Source organism: Cebus imitator, unplaced genomic scaffold (assembly GCF_001604975.1).
Source record: "Cebus imitator isolate Cc_AM_T3 unplaced genomic scaffold, Cebus_imitator-1.0 Scaffold310, whole genome shotgun sequence".
In the NCBI taxonomy this organism is placed as follows: Eukaryota; Metazoa; Chordata; class Mammalia; order Primates; family Cebidae; genus Cebus; species Cebus imitator.
Genome location: NW_016107625.1, coordinates 600,636 through 627,012, shown reverse-complemented (window position 1 = coordinate 627,012; position 26,377 = coordinate 600,636). Strand labels below are relative to the sequence as shown.

At 46.3% G+C, this 26,377-nt stretch overlaps 1 protein-coding gene across 1 annotated transcript; it reads left to right on the top strand.

Moving 5' to 3' along the window:
- Positions 1 to 517: 517 nt before the first annotated feature.
- On the top strand, positions 518 to 8,850 carry CUNH9orf152 (chromosome unknown C9orf152 homolog). The gene is made up of 2 exons (XM_017503368.2): positions 518 to 1,285; positions 6,908 to 8,850. Exons 1-2 carry the CDS (start codon positions 1,093 to 1,095, stop codon positions 7,432 to 7,434), a joined length of 720 nt encoding a protein of 239 aa, XP_017358857.1. The 5' UTR covers positions 518 to 1,092; the 3' UTR covers positions 7,435 to 8,850.
- The last annotated feature ends 17,527 nt before the right edge of the window (positions 8,851 to 26,377 follow it).

Sequence of the window (26,377 nt, the reverse complement as noted above, 5' to 3'; positions counted from 1 at the left end):
GTATTGGGTAATTGGGTGATCAGTAAGCACCGTGACAGGAGAAGACAGAAAGGGACTTAGTTGACCAAATGCAGCAAGGCTAGGTCAAAGCTGGTGCAAGAGAGAGAGGGTCTGGGATTCAAAAGTAAAGTGGAAACGGTAGGGCTCGCAAGCAGAGGGTGAGGAAATGCCTAACTTACCACTTGGTAGGAAAATGCTGAGACGGCAGAGGCTGCACCAAATGTCCAAGGGGTGGGGCTGGTCAAAGACTCCCTGGGCTCTGCCCCATGACTGGCTTTGGGGCTGGGTTTTCACTGGGGGTGTGTGTTGGGGTCTGAGTGGAGATCTTGGGGAGATCGTTGCTACTGGGTTTCTTTAGGGCATGGCCTTGGGGCACACATCCAAAGCACCAGCCCTGTGAAGTTGCCGACGGTGTTCTTTCAACGAATGCAAACCCAACCAGCAGGTTTGCTGAAAAGTGGCTACGTTCCAGTCCAAGAGTTTTGAGCTGAGTGGGTGCTCGGCATTCCCCAGTCCCAGTCCCAGCTCTGCCAGGAAATGGGAGACTTCACCATGGCACTGGGAATTGGATTCTAAACTTGAGGATCAAACAATGGAAGGACCTGGGATAAGACACCTTCTTGAGCTCCCTGAATGGCTCTGAGCAGCTGGGTTTGCCTTTCTCTTCAATCCCCCTCTCCTCCTCTTACTCCTCCATCTCCCACTCCCCATCGCCCCTTTCCCTGCTTCCTCCTGTCTCCATCTTCCTCCCTCTCTTCCTTCTCTCGCCCCATTCATCCCCCCTTGCCACTATCACCTCCTTCCTCCAGCCTTTCCCCCTTTGCTGCCCCTTCTTTCCTCTGACCTTTCCTTCTCCTCTTACTTCCCCTGTCTCCCACCTTTCTCCTTCCCCCATTTCTCCCTCTCTCTACCTCCTCCTCCCCTTCATCCTTTTCCTTCCCCCTTATTTTTCTACCTCCTTCCTCAGTTCCACTCTCCTTTCCATCCTCCTTTTGCCCATCACTCCCCCTTCTCCCTCACTGCCCCCTCCCTCTCTCTCCCCTCCCTGGGCCCTGCTCCACCCAGCTGTGTTTGCTTTTCTCCCGGATCCGGATGAAGGGGTTGCCCTGCCCGTGCCCAGCCCTGCCCCACTTCTGGCAGCGTAGGTCTCACTTCATGGCTGAGGGCTCCAGGACTCAGGCCCCTGGGAAAGGGCCCCCACTCAGCATCCAGCTCCTGCGAGCCCAGTATGAAGGCTTGAAGAGGCGGCAGAGGACCCAGGTCCACCTTCTGGTGCTTCCAAAAGGTAGGGCTGGACAGGTACGGGGGGGAAAGAGGGACTGACAATGGGAGGCCTGAGTGGCAGAGCTGCAGGGAGGCAGAGCCAGGGTTTGCCAGCCCTCCCTCCCAGTGGGGAAGAGGAGGGGAGGCAGGCTCAGGGCAGCTCTGCTCAGCTGTCCCACCTGCCAAGGGAGCCAGGGGCCTCAGCCAAGCACCTGGCTGCCAGTGTTATTCCTGGCCTCTGCTCTGATGTTCTGATCTTGCTAGACCGGTCAGCCTGGTGAGCCAGGCTTGGCCCTACTGCAGCCTAGGTATGGTGAGAGGAGCTCTGCTTCCTGGCTGGGTCTAACCAAGGCACCTCCTACAAACCAGAGAAATTCACTCTGGAGGTCGAAGACATAACATTCCCAACAGACTGGGAACTGTCTGGGCCAGAGGAAGACCGGACTTCAGAGCCCCGTGAGGCATCCCAGGCTCCTCCAGCCTCAAACAGCAGGTAGGGAGGTGTGATCAGACACAGAAACCCCCTACCCCACCCATGGGGAGAAACCACCTCCCTTTAGGAACTCAGATTTCATTCCAGGAGGGAATTAGAAGCACAGGGTTCAGAAAGCAAGGGGCTGTCAAATCCCAGCCCTTCATCCTCTAACAGAGGAACAGGTTGAGGGAGAAGGGAAGATACCCTGGAAGATCAAAGCTGAGCTCTGCAAGATTCTGTGGTTATTTGTAGAGCTTGATGGACTCTTTGGGCTGCTCTTTGCCAGGCCAGACTAGGCAGGAATCAGGGGCCAGAGGGATCTCTCTGTCTAGGGCAGAAAGTATGCTGCCTTTTGGGAACAAAAGTAGCACTTCTGAGTTGAAGGAGCCCATCGACCAATGGGACCCTGCTGGTGCCTGGAAGGAGTGAACTGGCACAGCCAAACACTCACCATCACTGCAGGGCATAAACGGAAAGGTTCCTAAAGCTCTATCTCACCCTCGAGGGAATTTATTCATTCAGTTATTCAACAAACATTTATCAATTTAAATCCCTATCAAATGGAAGCACCATGCTTAATATACCTGCAATTCAGACTCACAAATCTAATCACTTAATGGGCATGATCCAAAGACATCTCAAATTCAACATGCCCCCAGAGAATTCACTATCCCCTGTGCTGGTCCTTTCTCCTGCTCCTGGTAACTCAATGCCCCCTTTCCTATCATTACCAGGTGCTAAATTAGGGTTCATGCAAGGAGTGCTCAGGCATGGCTTTCTCCGAGAAGACTTCTGACCTCCCAGCTAGGTCAGGGTCTTTCGGGACACTTTCAGCAGTTTGTAGTTCCACATTCTTTTTTCCTTTTTTTTGAGACAGATTCTCCCTCTATCACCCAGGCTGGAGTGCAGTGGTGCAATCTCAGCTCACTGCAACTTCTACCTCCCAGGTTCAAGCAATTCTCCCTGCCTCAGTCTCCCACGTAGCTGGATTACAGGTACCTGCCACCATGCCTGGTTAATTTTTGTATTATTTTAGTAGAGATGCAGTTTCATCATGTTGGCCAGGCTGGTCTTGAACACTTGACCTCACATGATCCACCCTTCTTGGCCTTCCAAAGTTCTGGGACTACAGGCATGAGCCACCATCTCAGCCAAGTTCCACATTCTTTATCTAACTATGAGAGGCAGTACACTGTCTAATGGAGTGGTCATGTACTGGGTCTTGGAGCACAGCCTAAGTTAGAGTCCCAGCTCTGCCATTTACTTAATGTGCAGCTTTAAACAAGTTACATAAATTTTCTGGAGCTCAGTTTCCTTAGCCGGCAAATTGGGAATAACTGTAGTATCCAAATCATAGGGTTATTGTAGGAACCAAATGAATTAATATGTATGAAGCTCATCAAGGCTTTATGTACCCACTGGCTGAGGACAAGATCACGTGTGTCACATGCATCTGAGGAGGAAGGCCACTTGAAGCTCTAGCACTGAATGTGAAGGAGTAGGGAGTTCTCCAGGAAGAAATCAGGATGAGATGACAAAAATAAGCTGAAAATGATGCTAAGGTGGCAAAAGAGCAATTAATTGTCCCCTACACTTTGGCAACAGGGTAGGTGGTGATATCTTTCATTGAGAATACAAGAGAAAATGGGTTTTGGCAGAGAGAGATAAACTTGTTTTTGAATATACTGCATTGGAGATAGTTGTCTGTAGACCATCCATCCAGCCTGGATCTCATTTGGGCTGGAGATACAGATTTGGGGGTCATTAACATACTGATGGTAACTGAAGCCATGGGCGCGGATAAAATGATGGCAAGTCAATGTGTAAATTGATAAGAAACGGGGATGAAAATTAGAGTTCTGGAATAATCAAATATTTAAGGAACAAAAGGTGGAAATGAAGCCAGGGAAGATGGAGAAAGCAGCCAAAATTTGAGAAGAGGGATATCATTCAGCCATAAAAAGGAAAGAAATTCTGCCATGTACACTACAACATGGGTAAAACTTCAGGACACTGTGCGGAGTGAAATAAGTCAGTCCCCAAAAGGCAAATACTGTATAATCCCATTTACATGAGGTATGTAACGTAGCCATATTTATAGAGACAGAAAGAAAGTAGAATGGTGGTTGCCAGAGGCTGGGCCATGGGAAGTGGGATGTTATTGTTTAATGCTTACGGAATGTCAGTTAGGGAAGCTGAAGAGTTCTGGAGATTGGTTCCCCAATAACGTGAATGTACTGAACACTACTAAACTGTACACTTAAAAATGGTTAAGATGGGATATTTAATGCTTTGTGCATTTTACTACAATTGAACATATTTTAAGTGGCAAAAGAAAGTCAAGAGCAATTAATGTCATGAAGCCAAGCTAGTAGAGGGATTTTAGAGGACAGTGATCCTCAGTGCCCAGAGCAGCAGAGAGATCCAGGAAGACAGAGTGAGCATTGAGATTGGGCTCCTACCGAAGCTAGAAGTCAACGTCACAAGACATTGGGTGACATTTGGAAGCTCAGAAATGCTAGGAGCTGATCAATGAAAGGAAGGGCTCTGAAATTAGCTTTCTTCACCCTGTCTTAGCATTATGCAATGGGTTCAGGTTCTGGAAAAGCAGTTACAAGTAGCAGCATGTCTTCCCTGATGCAAGTTCCCCAGGGGACCTTGAGCTACTTTCAGAAGTCTGCAGAGGCCCAGTTACCCGAAGTGGTTGGTGTCCCAAAGGAATATGCTTTTGTCACAGTCAGACACTGCATGACTCACCTTATGTAGAAAAGGGATTAGGGTAGGGACTTATATCCAGGCTGGATGTTTCATATGACATTTCATTTAACATTGCCACCAGCCTTGTAAGGTAGCTCCCTTTGTAAGATCTCCCTTTTATAGATGAGGCAATGGAGGCTTGGGGTCTCCTAGTGAGTCAGTGGTGAGCTCAGGACCAGAACGCATGTCTGCCTAACTCTGGCTGGATGAGAGAGGCTCCACCAGAGGCCTCAGGCAGTTAGGATGAATTTTCATTCTTCTTTCCTCCCTGAGTCTCTCTATCACTCTCTCCGCTCTTCTCTCCACCCGCTTCCTTCATCCCCACTGAAGACAGAAATCAAGAAAAGGGGCTGAAAGAAATCAAGGAAAATCAAGAGGAATCAAGGGGCTCAAAATACCCCTTCTCCAATTTGTATCTTCTGGCAAAGTGAATCCAGAGTGGAGAATGAAGAAACTATTATAGATAACGAGTATATTTCCTTCATCCCCAGTCCCTGACTGACCAAAACCAAAATAAAACAGATAAAAAATATGATATGAAATTTCCCTGTACTTTTCAGACAATTACGCTAATTCTCTTTTGCTTGTGAAGAACAGGCACCATCCTAAGATGTGGAGGGTACTGCCATGGGAGGCTCATGGTGATTCTCAGCAGGGGCTGCACTGGGGTGGGGTCCCTGTGTACCTCCCAGCCAAGCTCTCCTTTCCTTTCCTCTGAACCGCAGGCTGGGACTAACAGTTGAGCAGCCCTGTCCACCTTCAGTCCTTTCCTCCTAAACTCATGATGGGAGAGGATGCCAGTTCCTGGGTTCTCCCATCATGTCTCCCTCCTTCCTTGTTCTCAGATAAGTACATAACATGTTGGATATTTGTAAGTTTCCTTCATTCCACGCTGGAAAATAATCCTAAGGAACTATTGCAGTTACAAAGCAGGAACAACCCTGTAGAGCCTCACACTGGAGTTGGTGTTGACAGGACGGTAGCTGTTGGCTGAGGTGGCTGCACCTGGTCTTCTGTTTCTTTTGGGTGCCTGGAATTGGAGCTCAGGGGCTTCCTTCTGACTTTATTCTTCCAATATCATCTCCCCATTCTTGCTCTGCACATTGTCACCTCCAGGGCCTCCCGTGATAACAGATGCCAGAACAGGCAAGTGAACCTAAATGACCTCTCTGAGGAGCTCCAGGCTGGTCACACACCGGATTTCTATAAGGGAAATGCCTTTCCGTCATTCCTACCGCCTCGCTGCCACCAAGAGTTGACAATGAACTATCATATTTCACTGGGTGGTTTTAAAAAAAAAATGTCCCAAGAAAGAAAAGAGATATTGATCTGCCTCCTCCACCCTAAAGCCAGTTCTGAGAAGCAGTAAATGCTACAGATGTCCTCCCAGAGCAGTGCCTATGGACAAGGAAAAGGATCATGATTGGTTCTCTGAAAGGAGATGCTTCAATACACAGCTCCTCCCTCTTCTGCCTTGGGTGGTAAACTCACTATCAGAATCCCAGGACACAGCCGGGTATAGTGGCTCACGCCTATAATCCCAACATTTTGGGAGGCTGAGGTGCGTGGATCACTTGAGGTCAGGAGTTCAAGACCAGCCTGGCCAACATGGTAAAACCCCGTCTCTACTAAAAATACAAAAATTAGTCGGGTGTCTAATTTTCTTCTAATTCCCAGCTACTCCAGAGGCTGAGGCAGGAAAATTACTTGAACCCAGGAGGCGGAGGTTGCAGTGAGCTGAGATTGTGCCACTGCACTCCAGCCTAGGCAACAGAGTGAGACTCCATCTCAAAAAAAAAAAAAAAAAAAAAAGAATCCCAGGACACAAAACCCCATAAGAATAATCTTTTCCACTGGTGAGCATTTATGACCCCACATGTGTGTGGGTCCGTGTGTACCCTTGTTCCATGCCTTTCTTTTAGCCCCAAGTGCTAGTTCCCTATCTCCTCCCAGAGTTTACTCCCTCACTTCAGTGTTTGAGCCTCTATTATGCTTGAGATTTTTGATAGCATTGATTGCCATCTGAAATTTTATTATAAATATGCATTTGCTTATGGTCTTTCTACTGAACTAGGACACATCCAGGAAGGTATGGGTTTTGTCTCAATGTTCATTGCTGTATTTCCAGGACCTAGAGTAAATAACGCCTGGTACCCATTAAGTGCTCAATAAATATGTGTTCAATGAATGAATAATAGTGTGTGTGTAAATATATATGGATGAGGTGTGAAAGGGCATGTGTGTGAGCATGGAAGTGAGGCCTTGTGTGCATCCTTGTATATACACATGTACACACATGCAATGTACCAGGAACCTTCTGGGGATGGCCTTCCTTCAGCTTGAAAGCAATGAGACCCCCTAAGTGCCCCTTTCCCTTCCAGTAATGACCCTGCTGGTGCTTTCTCTTTTCAGGAGGAAACACGCCTGCTCCTGCAGAATCAATGGTCAATGCTGTTTGGATTAACAAGGAGAGAAGGAGCTCACTGTCCCCAGAAGAGGCAGATTCTGAGGTGGAGGGGAGCCTGGAGGAGGCTGCCCAGGGCTGTCTTCAGGCCCCCGAGTCTCCCTGGCACACGCACCTGGAGATGCATCGTTTGGTCCAAACCTTCCCCCAGGATACCAGTCATCAAGTGCATCATAGGGGCAAGCTTGTGGGAGCTGGCCAAAGGCTCCCTCCTGAAGGAGATGCACACTTGTTTGAAACCAATCAGATGACTCAACAAGAAACTGGAATCCCAGAGCCTGCCCAGCTTCCACGCCAGGTGGGCAATACGCAAACAAAGGCAGTGGAATCTGGCTTAAAATTCAGCACTCAATGTCCTCTTTCCATAAAGGACCGACACAGGTCTGGCAAACCATCCTACTATCCATTTCCCCAGAGGAAAACTCCCAGGATCTCCCAAGCTGCCCGGAACCTGGGTTTATATGGCTCAGCCTGAAGCTCTCTATTCTGCCAGATGTCTTGGCCTTGAGGCCACCTATGACCTCATGGAACAACCAAGTAGGCAGAGCCATGACTAGGTCTCTAGCTACGAGCAAGAACTGGATTCAGCCAATTATAGGAATTGTGGGAGATGAACTTCACAGTGAGAACATGGTCTTACCCTTCCAATCAGAAAAGACTGCTCAGGCCAAATTGCTCACAGTTTAGGATGAAGAGGACTGTTTGGTCAGTGCAGCCCCATTCTGAGATTGCTATGAGGTCCTGGATATCCATTCCTTGGGAACGACCAGTAAGACATCTGCTCCATCCTCAGAACTGGAGAAATCTGAAATGTAACCGGGGACTCTAGCCAATAGAATTCCTTAGCAATGCCCATGGGTCAATGGACATGGGCATTCTTGTGTTCAATGTCTTCTGACGATTTCTCACATATTCTGGAGAAGACAAGCTCTGAGAATTCAGACACTTTTTCTGGTGGCTGTGTTTGGGGGCCATCACACTTAGAAGTCATAACACTCATAGGCAGTAATCACATCATTTCAATTTGAGCTTCCCAAAGTATGGTCACCCTGGGTATGAAGGTCAGATCAATGGTCTACCATTTTGTCTGTTTAAGGGGTCTTTAGAAAGGGTAGATCATCCGTCACTGCTCACTCGGACATCAGACATGCACATTACAGCATCATCACAGATTTATCTCCTTCCTTCTGTCTCTCCCTCCTTCCCTCTCTCCCTCCCTCTGTCTCTCCCTCTCTCCCTCCCTCCCTTCCTCTCTCCCTCTCTCCCTTTCATTCCTCTCTTCCTTCTTCTCTTTTCTTCTTCTCTCCCTTCCTTCCTGCCTTCCTGCCTTTATTTTCTCTCTCTCTGCAAATTAACTTATTAAAAAACTGCTAATTATTAAAGATACATAATGATGGGATCCTGAGCAAAAAGAGGCAAAGGAATGCTCCTGCTTGAAACATACACCTTCCCTATAGACTGCCTCCTGTTTAGCCAGCTTGGATCACTCTGATCCTTCCAGGGATCAAATGCGTATTTCTAAACCTAAGACAAAGCAAAGCAGGTGTTACTTGGATGACAGGAAAAAAAGCTTCTCTTTCCTGGTTAATGTTTAGCTTTAGTAATGCTATTTAAACACACATAAGGTGCCTTTCCCTCATATAGACGCGTTCTCTGTGAAGTTTCACCCCCACCTTTCTTTTCTCCCCATGGCCATCCAGTCTTGCCCATCTACATCCAGAGTTGTTAACTAGTAGTGTCATTACCTGTCAAAAACATGTAGGTGCTTTCTTGGACCACCTAGAAATCCACTCCAATTTGGGAGTTCATTGTGATTCCTTTTGTGAATAATTAACACAATTCAGTTGTTTTTTTTTAAATATTCTAATAAAAAAGGAAAATTTCTCAAAAACCTTTGTCCTTTGGTTTTTAAAGAAGTGTCCCACAGGTAACGTATCTTTCTATAGGTTTGTTTTTGTTTTCATTTTTTTGAGACAGAGTTTCACTCTGTTGCCCAGGCTGGAGTGCAGTGGTGTAATCTTGGCTCAGTGCAACCTCTGCCTCCCGGGCTCAAACGATTCTCTTGCCTCAGCCTCCCAAGTAGCTGGGATTACAGGCATGCACCACCATGCTGGCTAATTTTTTGTATTTTTAGTAGAAACAGGGTTTCACCATGTTGGCTGGTCTGGTCTTGAACTCCTGACCTTGGGTGACCTGCCCACCTTGGTCTCCCAAAGTGCTGGGATTACAGGTATTCACCACCATGGAAAGCCTCTTTCTATAGTGTTTTTAAAATCTTTCTCTCTTCCTTGTTACAAAGGCTTCTGCAGATGTGGCAGCAGGTGCAGGCCACACCTATCCTGCCTACAAGGTGATGGAGAGGGCATGGGCTATGGGGTCAGCAGGCTTAGATTTTACTCCAGCCATTCCTGATCAAGTGTGATTTGGACCAAGTTACTTAATCTCTCAGCTTCGGCTTCATCATCTGTAAAATGAAGACAATATTTTTGTTTTGTTTTGTTTTTTTTGAGACAGGGTCTCACTCTCTCACCCAGGTTGGAGTGCAGTGGCGCAGTCTTGCATTACTGCAACCTCTACCTCTCAGGCTCAAGCAATCCTCATCACCCCAGCTTCCTGTGTAGCTGGGACCACTGGTGCACACCACCGCACCCAGCTAACTTCTGTATTTTTAGGAGAAACGAGGTTTAGACATGTTTCCCAGGTTGGTCTCAAACTCCTGAGCTCAGGCGATCCACCTGCCTCAGCCTCCCAAAGTGCTAGGATTACAGGCATGAGCCACTGCGTCAGGCCCAATACTTAACTTTTGAGAGGATTGGAAATAATGCATGTAAAAGTTCCTGGCACTCTTGGTAAGAGATAGCAATTATTATTTTAAAAAGTTTATTACTTTTAAACATCCCTCTTTTCACCTCCCACTCATCTACCCTCTGCAAGCTGCTTCTGCTCCCACAAAGATTGAAGATAACTGGCCACTTCCTTCTCTCCAAATTTACTGGCTTCTTCTACGTCCTTCTTCTCTTTTATCTCTGTAACATTTATGATGACTGTCGCCATGGACTCCCTGTGCCTTCTTCCATTTCTCTGTTAGTTTGGTGCTGTCCCTTACCAGTCTATGAGCTCTATTGAGTCAGGAAAAGTGTTTGACTTTTCTTATTGCCCCAGCACTTAGAATAAGGCTTGGCAAATCGAGGGGTCAATACGTGATTGTCAAATGAGTAAGTCAGAGAACGACTGCCATATCCTCTTTGTTTTATCCACCCAACAGCCGAACTCTGCTCCCTCTCTAATTTATAGACTGTTCCAGGTTCAGACTTAGATGTTTTATTTTTCCTTTAATGTGTTCTCACGTAAGAATCAAAGCAGAACAAGGTGTGGAAGTAAGAGTGTGCCAGGAACAGGATGTGTAATGACTGTGAGGGACACAATATCCTGATGTGTTTCAGAAGCTGGATGAAGGCTGGTGGGGTTCAACACAGTGACCAAGGGAGAGAGTGGGTGCTAGGGCAGTGTCATTCAGGATAGGCTATGATTTGCTGCAGTAACAAACAACCCGCAAATCTCATAACAGAAGCTTATTTTTCACTCCTACAATGTTCACTGCGGATTTGAGCAAACTTCCAGGGCCACTCTTCTCTGTGCATTCTCTGCTATTAAGACTTCCCAGTCTCATGGCACCACCTTGTCAATACTCAAAAAAAGAGTTCCCGGCCTGGCATGGCGGCTCATGCCGGTAATCCCAGGCACTTAGGGAGGCCAAAGTGGCTGGATTGCTTGAGACCAGGAGTTTGAGACTAGCCTGAAAAACATGGTAAAACCCTCTCTCTACCAAAAATACAAAAATTAGCTGGGTGTGTTGACATATGCCTGTTATTCCAGCTATTTGGGAGGCTGAGACGTGATAATTGCTTGAACCTGGGAGGCAGATGTTGCAATGAGTTGAGAACACATCACTGCACTCCAGCCTGGGTGACAGAGTGAGATTCTGTCTCAAAAAAAAAAAAATACTGAGTTCTGTAATCAGTATAACAGGTGAAGAAAGTGTGTTGGTTGTGCACTGATTCTCAAATGACTTTTGCTCATATTTCATCACCCAAAGCAAGTCACATGGTTAGATCTTCACTTCAAGGGTATGAAGAACTGCAATCATCCCAGGTGCCTGGAAGGAGAGAAGAAGTGGAAACCTGGCTGAGTGGCACTGCAGGCTACACAGGTAGAAGGAGCCAGGTCATTGGGGGTGGTGGGCGTCATACAACAGTAGATTTCATTCTGAATACAACGAGTAGCCATTGAAGGGTTTACATGGGAGCATAAAATGATTTGATTTGTGCTTTAATCAAATGATTGGTTGCTCTATAGAGAATGAGTTGAGGGTCAAGTTAAGAGGCAATATCAGCTAAGAAATGACCAGGGCAAGTTGAGTGGGAGGGCTAGAATTAGCTCAAGCAAGGTTGGGAGCAGAAGAGATGGAGAAATGGCAGGTTTATTTGATATATATTTTGGAGATATAGGAAATAGGATTTGCTGAAGGAAAACTATAAATTCAATGTGAAGGACATGGACTTTGAGATTTCCATAAGATACAAATGAAGATATGAAGTAGGCAAGTGGATAAATCAGACTAGAGTTTGGGGGTAAGAATATGAATGTAAGGGTTGTCAGTATGTGAAGGTACTTAACAGAATGAGAAAGAATATGTTTCCCTATGCAGACTATAGAGAGAAGACAGGGTTCTGAATGAGTGCTGAAGACATCCAATTTACTTAGGAGAAAAATCTCTAAAGACTTTTCCAATTCTTAGGAAAGGTGGGATTGAGGGAGAAGGAGGTAGTGAAGAACACTGAGAAGGAGTGCCTGGGGAGAAAGGAGAGCCAGGAGGGTCACAGAACTCAAGAAGCAAGAGCTACCACCAAGTCATTGCACAGGTCACTGCCCTATCTGAGCATCTCTCACAGATCCCCATTTTCTAGAGCCCACATGCTTCAGCTTGGAGCTACTTTTTCTTGAGTATGGGTGTGAGAGGCCAGAGTCGGAGAGGCGATGCTGGCTGTGTGAAAACTCTTCATCCAGGCACAGGCAAAGTCATTGCCTGCATATTTAGGTCAGAGCTGACTGACTGTCGCCAAGGCTGGCTTGCGGGGGTCTTTGCCCCAAAATGGCTTCCCCTCAGGACAGTCATCCCCAAGCCTGTGGTGGGGCTGAGGATTGAGTGCTCCTTGTCTCAGAGCTTAAAGGAAAAAGGGTAAGGGAAGGACTGAGCTTTGAATCCTTCCACTCCCTTCCCACAGACTACTCCTGTCAAGAGCATTGGAACCATTTGGTTCTCAATCACACACTCATAGGATTGTCCTCCTATTAACCCGTGGGCTCCCAAACCTGCTTGAGGGGAAGGGCTCAGGTCCCTGTGAGGGCTGCCACACTACTTGCCCCTCTGGTTTTCCTTCCCGTGCTGGCCAGGACTGGAGCTAACCTCTTTTCACACTCTCCAAGCTCTCCAAATGTTAATGAGTCAACAGAATAGGGTCAGAAGGCAGGGAACCTAAGGCTGATTCACGCTGACCTCTTAGAACTAAATCAAAAGGAAAACGCCAACTTTCCACTCCCAAGTAACAAAAGGACCAGAGGCTACTCCCTTGGCAGCCCCCTGCTTTCCTTCACCGTTTTTCTTCATGGCAGATGAAAAATGGAAAGTACCTCTGATTGGTCCCCTCCGGCAACCGTCAATCAGGCAGTCATGGGCCAAGTCTTCCTATTTGCATAGGAGTATAACTTTGTAACTTCACTTCAGTCTCTCATTGGCTGCTTTCCACAACCAATCAGACGTTTGCATAGGGTGTAACACTTCAGCCTCTGATTGGTCCCCTCCTGCAACCAACCAGACTAATAGTGGGCCACTACTTTGTTTACATAGGGTGTACACCAAGTAACCAATGCGAGACTTCTAGAAGATTTAAACCCCAGAAAACTCCGTAACCAGGCTCTTGATCCCCTGTGCTCTGGCTCACTCCCACCCTGTGGAGTGTAGTTTTGTCTTCAGTAAATCTTTGCTTTTGCTACTTCATTCTTTCCTTGCTTTGTTTGTACATCATGTCCAATTCTTCCTTCAAAATGCCAAGAACCTGGACACTCTCCACCGATAACATTAGCAGAAGAAGGTTTTCCTCCTCTCTACCCTGCCTAATGTTGAGAACAATCAACTCACTTTGTAAACCCTGCATCAGGCAGGCCACCTTTACCCAAGTTTTCCCAGCCTTCCACTTCCCAGTGAGGACTATCAATGTGGCTGCCTGGCACTTATCATGCTTCATTCTCCCCTGGCAGAAGAAGGACAGATCAGGCTCCAGTCTCAGCACTGCTGTGAGTAGAGGTGTGACCTTTGCCGGACAAATTGAAGCCAGAGATTTCAGAGCCAAATCTCAGAGCCACATATTTCCCAGTTTAACTGAAGGCGATAATCTTCCCTGGGGTGGTGAAGGACGGGGAGGAGAGATGTTTCCCCTAAGTTAAAAGAAGAAAAGATCTTTTCCAAGAACGGCTACTAACTCAGCTGGGTCCAACAGCTTCTTCCCCACTCGGGGACAGGCTGTCCTCACACTATCTCAGTCGGATTCCCTAACTTTTCAGTCACTTCCTGACATTAAAGCCATTCATTCCAGTTGTTAAAACTTGGAACTGTTCAAATGTTAAAGTTCATCTCATAGTCAAGTCAGAGTCTACCAGTCTCCACCTCCTCCCAGCACAGCCTTGATTGATGCCCTTAAGGCTGGAGGGAGCGGCTCATTCCCACACCCTTCTTTCTCTGTTTACACTGCTTTTTGACAATGGGGTAGGAAGGATGGAGAGGAAGCACAGATAGCCCTTCATGTGACTGGCCATGGCGTAGTTTTGGTCTCTTCCCTTGGCCATTTATGCTGGCCTGGCTCCTCACCTATAAGCTTGGTGTGGACAAGCCCCAATGGGTGGTGGCCCCAATAGCCTCCTGCTGAGGAGGGACTGATCCCAAGCAGCCCGCTAGCATGGGAAATCCCTTGAGAAGATGGTTATGCCTGGTCAAGCTGCCTCTGCCCATTGCATCAAGAGTCCATTCTCTTTACCTTTTGCCCCAGGTTCATCTATCTCTGCTAGCCCAGATGGGCCTGTAGACACATAGGCAGGAGGCATATTCTGTACCTACGTGAGGTGATCATCCCTGCACCTTCTCTTTCTGGCCATTCTATACTGTCCTGTTTCCACTGGAGTCTCTTCTTTCTCGCAAGCAATCATCTAGTGGGAGAATAATGTGTCAGTTCTCCTCCTTGTGGACACTACCCTCTCTCTCTCTCTCTTTCTGTCTCTCTCTCTCTCTCCCTTCTTCCCTCCATCCCTCCCTGCTTCCTGCCTGCCTGCCTTCTCTCTCTCTCTCTCTTTCTAGCTTTCTTGCTTTCTTTTTTGAGGTGGAATTTTGCTCTTGTCACCCAGGCTGGAGTGCAATGGCACAATCTTGGCTCTGCAACCTCCGCCTCCTGGGTTCAAGTGATTTCCTGCCTCAGCCTCCCAGGTAACTGGGATTATAGACATATGTCACCACACTGGCTAATTTTTTTTGTATTTTTAGAAGAGATGGGGTTTCACAATGTTGGCTAGGCTGCCCTTGAACTCCTGACTTCAAGTGATCTGCCTGCTTTGGCCTCCAAAGTGCTAGGATTACAGGTGTGAGCCACCATGTTCAGCCAACATTACCATCTTTAAAAGAGATGTTCTTTGCCCCCCCTTTTACCACCTTGGTTTTGAGAAGAACTAGTCAAGTAGGGTATGTGTGTATGTGGTTTTTCTTTTCTTTTTTTTTTTTTTGAGACAGGGTCTTACTCTGTCACCCAGGCTGGAGTGCAGCGGTGTGATCACAGCTCACTGCAGCCTCAACCTCCCAGGCTCAGGTGATCCTCCCACCTCAGCTTCCTGAATAGCTGGGACTATCCAGGCATGCCACCATGCCCAGCTAATAGTTGTATCTTTTGTAAAGACAGGGTCTCACTATGTTGCCCAGGCTGGTCTGGAACTCCTTGACTCAAGTGATCTCCCTGTATCAGCCTCTCAAAGAGCTGGGATTACAGGCATGAGCCATAGTGCCTGGTCTTACCCAGGTGTTTAACTCCATGGAGAATAGAAAAGGAAATGAGCTCCATAAAAACACTGAATGTCCCTGTTGGGGCTCAGAAAACAGTGCCCCCAAGAGAAGGCCTCAGAAGCAGAAACTTTCCTCTGACCTTCTCCTGCCCTCCTGTCTCTCAGTGCCATTGTTCCCCAGGACTAGTCATAGAAACTAGAATGCCTCTTCCCTAAGGTGGGTCATAGAAACCAGAACCCTGGCCCGGCACGGTGGCTCACACCTGTAATTCCAGCACTTTGGGAGGCTGAGGCGGGTGGATCACCTGAGGTCAGGAATTTGAGACCAGCCTGGCCAACATGGTGAAACCCCATCAAAATTAAAAATACAAAAATTAGCCAGGCATGGTGGTGGGTGCCTGTAATCTCAGCTACTTGGGAAGCTGAGGCAGGAGAATTGCTTCAACTTGGGAGGCAGAGGTTGCAGTGAGCCGTGATCAAGCCACTGAGCAAGACTGTCTCAAAAAAAAAAAGAAAAGAAAAAAGAAAGAAAACAAAAGGAAACAGAACCCCGTTTCCCCAAAGCCAGGCATAAAACTTAAAAATATTACTCTAATTTTCCCTCTGCCTTTCTGTGTAAAAACTGGCCTTAAAGAAATGATATGGGCCAGCCACAGTGGCTCACACCTATAGTCCCAGCACTTTGGGAGGCTGAGGCGGGCAAATCATGAGGTCAGAAGTTCAAAACCAGACTGACCAACATGGTGAAACCTCATTTTTACTAAAAATACAAAAATTAGCTAGGCATGATGGCTCACACGTTTAATCCCAGCTACTCAGGAAGCTGAGATAGGAGAATTGCTTGAACCTGAAAGGTGGAGATTGCAGTAAGCTGCGATTGCAACGCTGTATTCCAGCACAAAAGAAAGAAAGAGGAAAGAAATGATCTCATCTGCTTGTTTGACTGTTGATAATAAGACCCCCACTCCAAAGAGGGTTCTGCCCCATATCCAGAAAGAAAGGATACATGCTCAGAGAGGCCAGGAAGAATCTAGGCAGGCAGGCCGTGCTGGGCTCCCCAGTCTGTTAGCATTAGATTGTACCCTTTTTCTCCAATCATATTTCTACACAGCTGTCCATACTTTCTTGAGCCTAAGCGTAAAAATGAAGAATTTCACCTGTATTTTGGGGTCTTCATTCTGAAGACTCCTGTGTGTACACATGAAATATATTTGTACGCATTTTTTCCTATTAATCAATCTGTCTCATGCCAGTGATTTTTCAGCAAATCTTTAGGGGGCCAACACCCTTGGCCCCCGCATCCCCAAAAGGCAGCCTTCTTCCAGCCTCGTATCACTAAAGGGAAAATGTCCATTCTGTCAACCTTTTCCATTCTGCTGAAATGACGTCTGTCTCAGCAAGCTCTAGGGCTGTGGTTCTGAAACTTTGGCATGCATCAGAATTACCTAGAGGGCTTCTTAAAACAGTGATAATTCCCACTTCCAAAGTTTCTGATTCAGTGGCAGGAGGGGTAGCGAGAAGAACTTGCATTTCTGACCAGTTCCCAGCTGATGCTGGGACCACACTTTGAGAATCACTGCTCTTGGGGATATGGGTGGTATAAAAAACTGGCAATTCTTAGGATTCTTTCCTACCTCTTGTTTTCAGCTGTGGATTATAGACCCCACTCTGGCGTAGAGTAGGAAGATCCTATTGGCACCAAAATGAACCTGTTATATAGCTGTATATAGAACCTGTTATAGTACACTGTAATCCCACCACACCCCAACCTCCGGCTCTCACAGACGGAGTGCAGCTGGGATCAGGCATGGAACACTGTCACCATTCTCACTGTGCCTCAGCTCGATGGGAGGGCACTGCTTGTTTTTTAGTAGGAATTAAATCCTCCAGCAGCCCCCGACAGCTTGCCTTTCAGAAGCTGAGCTGAGCTGTTGATTGGGTGCAAAGCTACTTTGGGAGACCGAGGCAGGCAGATTACTTGAGGTCAGGAGTTCAAGACCAGCCTGGCCAACATAGTGAAATGCTGTCCCTACTAAAAATACAAAACCCCCTCCATTTTTTAAGTCCAGAATTTCTTTCCTGGGCATCTTGATTCCAGGCAGAATATGTAGAGAAAATATTGCAACTTGCCTGTGGCTGCCTCCTCACCCTCCCTCTAGGCACTCAGGCTCCTGGGGGGCTTCCCTCTAGGGAACCAGCTGCATCCACTGATACCAACTTAAGACTCTACTTTAGGAAAGGACTTATCGCAAGGTCCCTGCTTGCTCACAAACTAGGACTTCGTTAGTACCTCTGTGTGCATGTGTGTGTGGAGGTGGCACCCCCACAGTGGCCAAGGGGGCAGTTGGTGGGGATGAGTAAAGAGAAGGGAACTAAGAAGTCCAGCTTCTTCCCTCCTGGGGTAGCTAAGTCAAACTCCCTTGGAACGTCACACCCACCAGGACATGTCCCCGTGGTGGTGGGAGAAACTGCCTCAGAGAGAGGTTTGGCCAGAGCCACTTCTTTTTTTTTTTTTTAATATTTTATTTTTTTTTTAATTGCATTTTAGATTTTGGGGTACATGTGAAGAACATGCAAGATTGTTGCATAGGTACACACATGGCAGTGTGATTTGCTGCCTTCCTCCCCTTCACCTATATCTGGCATTTCTCCCCATGCTATCTCTCCCAGATCCCCAACCCCCGTCCCTCCCCCATTTCCCCCCAACAGACCCCAGTGTGTAGTGCTCCCCTCCCTGTGTCCATGTGTTCTCATTGTTTAACACCCCCCTATGAGTGAGAACATGCGGTGTTTGATTTTCTGCTTTTGTATCAGTTTGCTGAGAATGATGGTTTCCAGGTTCATCCATGTCCCTACAAAAGACACGAACTCATCATTTTTGATGGCTGCATAATATTCCATGGTGTATATGTACCACATTTTCCCTGTCCAGTCTATCATCGATGGGCATTTGGGTTGGTTCCAGGTCTTTGCTATTGTAAACAGTGCTGCAATGAACATTCATGTGCATGTGTCCTTATAGTAGAATGATTTAGAATCCTTTGGATATATGCCCAGTAATGGATTGCACAGCCCTTCTTAATACTGTGAAAGGAAAATTAAAACTCAGAACCTCAATTCACTCTGCCAAAAAGCAAAACAAAACAACAACAGCAACAAACACTAAAAACTGAGTCATGCATGAAACTGGCTTTCCTTTTGTTCCTAAACAGATAGTTACAGATAAAAGGTTAAATATCTCCACAGGCAGCTACTCTATGTTCATTGTATCTTATGTAAAGTGCTGACTTACTGACTGTGAGACAAATCCATGATTGACTGCTCTCCTAACAGCTCCTTCTCCATTGCAACTTGTAGATTTCCAGACCCTCCCTCTTTCCCCTCCAGCTGCTTTTCCCCTTTAAATAGTGAAGTCCTGGAAGTCATCTTTCGAGAAAGGCATAGACTACACAGACTTGTATCTGTGATTCCATATTTTTCCTTCTGGGCATGTCCTTAGCCTTGGCAAAATTGACTCATAAATTGTGTCAGATCCATCTCAGAGCAATACTTTACATCGGGTCCCTGTTTTGATCTTTCGTATTTGAAAAACATTAATTTTTACTTGGTTTTCTTGGATTTTGAGAGAAGCCTCTGAAATTCTTTTAGTCTGGAAAAATTATAAATCTTGTCTAGAGAATGCTTCTTCTGTTCATCTTATTTGTTTAAAAATCTCTGCACCCCCGCTTGTGAGTAGGGTGCTCCATATTGAAGGTAAATAATTCTAACAAGGTAATATCACTTGCTTAAGGTAGCATAGCTAGCAAATTGCACAAGGAAATGGCAAACTCAGGCAGCCACATACCAGAGTCTAAACTCTTTTTTTTTTTTTTTTTTTTTTAATTGAGACAGAGTCTTGCTTTGTGGCCCAGGCTGGAGTGCAGTGGTGAGATCTTGGCTCACTGCAACCTCCACCTCCCAGGTTCAAGAAATTCTCCTGCCTCAGCCTCCTGAGAGGTGGGATTACAGGCACCAGCTACCACACCCAGCTAATTTTTGTATTTTTAGTAGAGATGTGGTTTCGCCATGTTGGCTGGCTGGTCTCGAACTCCTGACCTCAGGTGACCTGCCAGCCTCAGCCTCCCAAAGTGCTGGGATTATAGATGTGAACCACTGCGTCTGGCCGTTTTGTTTTTTCAGTCTAAACTCCTAACTGTGTTAAACTATCTCCTCCTGACTCCTTCCCTTCACTTATTTTTATATCATCAAAAATAAGAGAAATCCACGCTCCAAATATTGAAACTGCTAATGGCGAAATTGCTGCTTCTAACTGGAGGCCAGAGAGAACCCTGAGATTTTTCCTAAATTCCTCTTCATAAAACCTCGCCTTTCCACAGCCTCTCAGGCACTGGTTGACCCTCTGCATTCCTCACAAACATTCCTTCAGGCCACTTCCTTATTGTTGAGAAAGACGCAATCGCAGTCATGACTTCCAGCATTTTCTGCCTGCGCATAAATTCTGAAAGTTTTTGCCAGCTGTGACTGTATTTCTCCCACAGCTAATAAACCACATGCTTCCTAGAAACAGAAAGTGCACGGAACTGAACCTAGAGTATTTTTTCTTGGCCTTGTGTTTGTGACAATTACATTAAATTTCCCCCTCCAATTCCATCCAGTAAGATGATAGACCCACTGAAGTTGTCTTCCGTCTCTTCCCAGTAATTAACCACAATTTATTCTGTTATTAATCCTTGTATTTCCCCTTTGCCTGCTCGCTGATAACTCCCCCACCCTGTGTGAATCCACCCCCTGAAGTCCTCAAAACCAGGATCCTAATCAAGACTTGGTAGCATGCCAGCCCCTGAGCCCTGGCTGAGAAATAGGAGAAGGAGGAAAAAGCTGGTCGTGGCAAACACTGTCTTCTGCCAACCCAAACCCCAAGCGGTTTCAACGGAGGGTTGAGCTGGCTCTCAAAACCAGTATCAGCCCCAGATCCAGATTAGCACATTTTCTCCCAGTGCAGGAACTGCTTCTCTTCACAAGAAAGGCAGGTGGTCTCGTGGTAGGAGTGTTCTGAGAGCGAGACCTGTCTCTCTCTTGCCATGGGTCCCTTTCTCTGCCAGTTTCAGATTCCACTTGCTGGATTTTCCCCCCAACACTGGAGCCTTGCTCTCCTTTTAAAGGACTGTTCATGATACCAGTGGCTGCACTCACAACCTGAGCACTGCGGGGATGCCCTCTGACCCCAAATCTCAGGATCCTCTCTGCTGAGTGTTGTCACAAGCTAACAAGATTAATGAGAAGACCCCTGACCAGCCAGGCACCACCACCAGTCGCCAGATGGTGTGTGGGCAGAAGAAATTCCAAGCAAGTGTGTACTGTGGCAGAACCCTGATAAGTCAAGGCAGACTTAGATGGTCTCCAACGCCTCTTTTAGTTTCACTAGCCTTAGGCTCAGACCAAGTGGCCCTATCCTCTGAGACAGTGTTTCTTAACAGTGATTGCCCAGGAGAATCATCAGGAAGCTTGGAAACTATTTAATTAAATGACAATCTCTAAAGTAGGGCTTGAGCATTGGTATTCTTTGTTTCTGTTGATCAAAGCATAAACCATGTAAAGTGTGGGAAGTGTACTAATCTTGAATATATAACTCAAAGACTTGCTTCATAGATACATATGTATTAGTCCATTTTCATAATGCTATGAAAAAATACCCAAGATTGGGTAATTGATAAAGAAGTTTAATGGACTTATAGTTCCACACGGCTGGGGAGGCCTCACTATCATGGCAGAAGCCAAAGGAAGAGCAAAGGTACATCTTACATGGCCGCAAGCAAGAGAGTGTGTGCTGGGGAACTGCCCTTTATAAAACTGTCAGGTGTCATGAGATTCATTCACTATCAGGAAAACAGCACAAGAAAAACCCATCCCTATGATTCAATTACCTCCCACTGGGTCCCTCCCATGACACATGGGGATTATGGGAGCTACAATTCAAGATGAGATTTGGGACTGGGCATGGTGGCTCATGGCTGTAATCCCAGAACTTCGGGAGGCCAATGCAGGCAGATCACTTGAGGTCAGGAGCTCAAGACCAGCCTGGCCAACATGGTAAAACCCAATCTTGACTAAAAATATAGAAATTAGCCAGGCGTGGTGGCCTGTACCTGTAGTCCCAGCTACTCAGGAGGCTGAGGCAAGATAATTGCTTGAACCCAGGAGGCAGAAGTGCAGTGAACCGAGATCATGCCACTGCACTCCAGCCTGGGCAACAGAGTGATATAGTAGGACTCCATCTTAAAACAAAGTTGAGATGTGGGTGAGGACACAGCCAAACCGTATCTATATCTATGTGTATATCTATATCTGCTTATTTTCACAGATACAGATACATACATACATGTGTGTCACAGATCAAGATACATATTCTGAGCATTCTAGAAAGTCACCTTCAGTCTCTTCCCGGTAATTAATGACAATTTATTTTTCCATTCTCCTGTTTCTACTTTTTGCCATATGATTACAGCAAGTATTATTCATTTTACACATCCTTTCATAGACATTCGATTCCATTTCTCTTTAAATCTCCCCACCCCTCTTTTTTTTTTACAGATGCCTGTCTGGGTAGCATGGGTGTTTTTTGAAAGCTCCCTCCTGGTGATTCTAGAATTCCAAGATTCAGCATTGAGACCCACTGCCTTAGGACGACACTGATTGTAAACTCAGGCACAAAGCTGAATCCCAACAAATCTCCTATATCTCGCCCAGTGGTTCTAAAGTGTGCTCTGTGGGCCATCAGCATTGGCGTCACCTGGAAACAGGCCCGAAATGAAAATTCCTTGGGCCCACCCAGCTCTGTTGACTCAGAAACTCGAGGCAAGGGCCAGCTGTCTGCTTTAGCAAGCCCTCCATAGGATCCTGATGCACACTCAAATTTGAGAATCATTATTTCTGATACAGTCTACCCTCTGCTTTCATGGGTGATCAGTATGGAGAAGTCACATTTGGTAGATTTTTGTATATTTTTTTTTGAGTAAAAAAAAAAATCCCTCTTAGTGTCCCAAGCATTTGCACAGAGACACAGAGAATGGCTAACTAGTTTGAAGAGATTATGACATTTTTGCAAGATAACTTTCAGCTCAATTTTCTTATCCAGTCTACAGAATGTCCATTCTTTTAGGCTCTGCTGATGGGGGAAGAGAGGTGTCAGGATAAAAGATTCACTCCCTGTCCCCAAAGAAAGGGCACACACATAGAAATGTCCCCCACTTTGCTGCAGTAGCCTCCTGGCGTAGGCTGTTAGCACGAGTGTGTTTCCTTGCTGAGTTCTGGCTGGAGTGCTTGATGAGGAAGTAAACAGAGTTTACACACAAAGAGAAAACATGCCAGGTACTCAGCGTCTCAGCATGCCAGACTCTGGTACAAAAGAAACAGATACAGAGAAAGTCACAAGCTTTGTTCTTAAGGAAGGTAAGTAACAAAATTTAAACACTTGGAATAGGCATAACTTCTGGGATATGTCTGAGTCAGTTCAGGCTGCCATAATTGAATACGATAGACTGGGCGGCTTATAAACAGCAGAAATCTGTTTCTCATAATTCTAGAGGCCGGGAAGTACAAGATCAACGCACTGGTAAATCCGGTGTTTAACGGGGGCCTGCTTCCTGTTCATAGACAGCCGTCTTCTGGCTGTGTCCTCACGTGGTGGAAGGAGCAAGAGATTTCTCTGGGGCTTCTTTTTTATTTTCTTTTTTTTTTTCTGGGGTCTTTTTTTTTTTTTTTTTTTTTTTTTTTACTTGAGACGGAGTTTTGCTCTTGTTACCCAGGCTGGAGTGCAATGGCGCGATCTCGGCTCACCGCAACCTCTGCCTCCTGGGTTCAGGCAATTCTCCTGCCTCAGCCTCCTGAGTAGCTGGGATTACAGGCACGCGCCACCATGCCCAGCTAATTTTTGTATTTTTAGTGGAGATGGGGTTTCACCATGTTGACCAGGATGGTCTCGATCTCTTGACCTCGTGATCCACCCGCCTCGGCCTCCCAAAGTGCTGGGATTACAGGCTTGAGCCACCGCGCCCGGCGGGTCTCTTTTATAAGAACACTAAAGCCATTCATGAAGGTGCCATCCTTATGACCCAATCACCTCCCAAAGACCCCATCTTCTAATATCACCAGATTGGGGTTCAAGATTCCAACATATGAATTTTGGGGTATGCAAACATTTAGTCCATAACAGGAGATAATTAATTATCAACAACTTCATTTTTGTTTTAGATGAAGTCTCACTCTGTGGCCCAGGCTGGAGTGCAGAGGTGTGACTGCAGCATCCTCTGCAACCTCTGCCTCCTGGGTTCAAGTGATTCTCCTGCCTCAGCCTCCGGAGTAGCTGGGACTGCAGGCACGTCCCACCAAGCACAGCTAATTGTTTTGTATTTTTAGTAGAGACGGGGTTTCACCGTGTTAGCCAGGATGGTCTCAATCTCCTGACCTCATGATCCGCCCACCTCACCTCCCAAAGTGTGGGATTATAGGCGTGAGCCACCGTGCCTAGCCCAACAACTTCAAGTTTACCTTCCAAGGCCTTGGATGAAATTCATAGTGGGGTGTGCCACTCATAGGAATGAAAACCACTTGTTTCAGTTCAGAAGTTAATAAGTCCTGTCCAGCACAAGTTTAAAAACAAAAAAGCCTTCCAACTTCATTCAAAGGTAAAACTACTTTTTCGGAAGCTCTGGGCTGGACGTCTGCTGTGAGGAAGAACGGGAAGCTTTGTTAACTGCTCCCCGACTTGAGCTTCTAGCTCTCATCCCAAGTTACTTAGAGAAGTTTCTGTCCTCTCCAGGGTTGGGAGTGAGCAATGACTGGGAGGGAGGTGGAGTAGGACTTTATTTGAGTAATACTGTCATGAGATGCACTGGGAAGGAATTAAATGCTGACACTTCTTCTTTCCTCGTTTTGGAAATTCACCCTCTAGTGGCTAGGATCCTCCCGGGACATGGGAGGAAGCATCTCTGCTTCTACTGATTGCTTAGAACCCACCTGCAACTCCCTGAAAGGCAGGAATCAACCTCCTGCTTGGTTTTGCTTTTGTTCCGTACCTCACCCCTCCAAGGAAGTGGTTGTAACTAGGATGTAAGGAAATCTCACATCATCCCTCATAAATGCGAGGTCCCGCTCTGCTCCATGGGTCCCACACATACTTTGTGCTCACAAACTCAGGAGAGGAGGCCAACGTCATGTAGCCGTTCGGGAAGCTACCAGCTATGATCTGGCACCCTTTGGAGTTCTCAGGTGTGTCATGTGCCAATGTACCATGTTCTCCAATTTACAAAAAAACAGATAAAATCTGCTTGAGGGGCCCTTTGAAGACTTTTCCTCAGCTCGAAATGAGGCATGCATCCCCTGCTACACCCCCTTTACGGGGATAGGACTCTGAGCTGACTGACAGTTCTCTCCAACAACCTTCTTCTAATTGCCAACGCCTGACGTGGGTGAGCTTGAAAGTTACATATGACGTTAAACAGAAAATTACCATATGACCTCACAATTCCACTCCTAGGTATACACCCAAAAGAATGGAAAAGAGAGACTCAAATAAGTTCACCTATGGTTGCAGCACTGTTCACAACAGCCAAACAGTGGAAACACCCCAAGTGCCCACCAACAGATGCATGGAGAATCAAAATATGGTCCATCCATATGATGGAATATTACTCAGCCATAAAAAGGAATGAAGTACTGATTCATGTTACAATGTGGATGAACCCTGAAAGCCTTATACTAGGAGAAAGAAGGTCATCACAAAAGGGCACATATTGTATGATTCTATTTATTTGCAATGTCCACGATAGGCAAATTTCATGGAGAGAAAGCAGTTTAGTGGTTGCCAGAGCTGGAAGAGAGGGGAATGGGGAGTGACCATTTAAAGGGCAAAGGATTTCTGTTTATGAAAATGTTTTGGAACTAGAGGTGGTGGTTGTATAACGTTGTGAGGGTACCTATTGTCTGCTTTACAAAGATTAATGCTATGTGAATTTCCCCTTAATAAGTTACTACTTTTTTTTTTTTTTTGAGATGGAGTCTTGCTCTGTTGCCCAGGTTGGGGTGCAGTGGTGTGATTTCCACTGACTGAAACCTCCTCCTCTTGGGTTCAAGTGACTCTCCTGCCTCAGCCTCCAAATAGTTGGGACTACAAGCATGCATCACCACACCTGGCTAATTTTTGTATTTTTAGTAGAGGCAGGGTTTCACCATATTGGTGAGGCTGGTCTCGAACTCCTGACCTCAGGTGATCCACTCACCTTGGCCTCCCAAAGTGCTAGGATTACAGACATCAGCCACCACGCCTGGCCAAATTATCACTTTTTTAAAGTTATGTATGCTTGCCCAACAAGCCCTCTGGCTCCCTTCTGACCTCTCTACCTGCATCTTTCTGTCTCATCCACCTGGCTCTGTCCCAGGTGCTCATCCCATTTTTCATCTGCATTCTTCCTTGGAGAGGTAGTCCATGGTGTCACCTCTTACTTCTACACTTCTACAGGTGATTCCCTGGGGGATATCCTGTCCTGCTTCCTCTCTTGAAACCCAAGACCCATTTTAAATGGGCTTCTGGAATGCTATGCTTTAATCTGAACCCTTTGCACCAAATTCACTCCCATGTTTTTGCTCCCCAAACTTATTCTTCTCCACATTTGATATAAGCTGGATTAAGTCTACCAATCATGAAGCTGCCAAGGAGGGGTCTGATGTCAGAATATTATTCATACTTGCCTCAACCTGCCCAGCGCTCACTTTCCTCGGTCTGCCTGGAGTGAGCTTTGTGCTGTAACACTTCACACACAGGTAGAAAAGATGACCTGAATTCTTTTTGGTGATGTGTATGGAGTCCAGAGAGTTACAGTAGGAAACCCTCATCATACCCTTATAATGAGCCTGTGCCTTTCCAGTGTACCAGACTGATGGCCAAGGACCAAGTAAATCACTTAATGGTTTGGGTGACATTATACGAGTATGCAGGTGTATCAAGAAGGATATGTGCATTAACTACACGTTAATTACCTTAAGTATTGTACTTAAGGTGCTGTGTTTATACTTTACCTGTTTGTTACAGGTAAAGTTTACAATACTGCCACTGCAGGAGAGAGAAGAGTATCTAAAGCCATTGCTGAGTCACGCAAGACATGCGTGGTTTCTAGATCTCAGATGCCATCAGTGTTCACGCTAAGAATGTAAGAACTGGAAACCCAGGTCTACTTGCAGCGAGGGTCTCTTCTAGTGAGCTGGTCCCCTAGGCCGTACACGGCCAGCCTTAAAGGTTAAAACCCCCCAGGCTCCACCAACAT

What these genes read in the sequence shown, in the direction of transcription:
- CUNH9orf152 (XM_017503368.2), top strand. Translation starts at nt 1,093, where the DNA reads ATGAAGGGGTTGCCCTGCCCGTGCCCAGCCCTGCCCCACTTCTGGCAG. An exon ending in CCTTCTGGTGCTTCCAAAAG is followed by an intron (nt 1,286 to 6,907) that starts GTAGGGCTGGAC and finishes TTCTCTTTTCAG; the next exon opens with GAGGAAACACGCCTGCTCCT.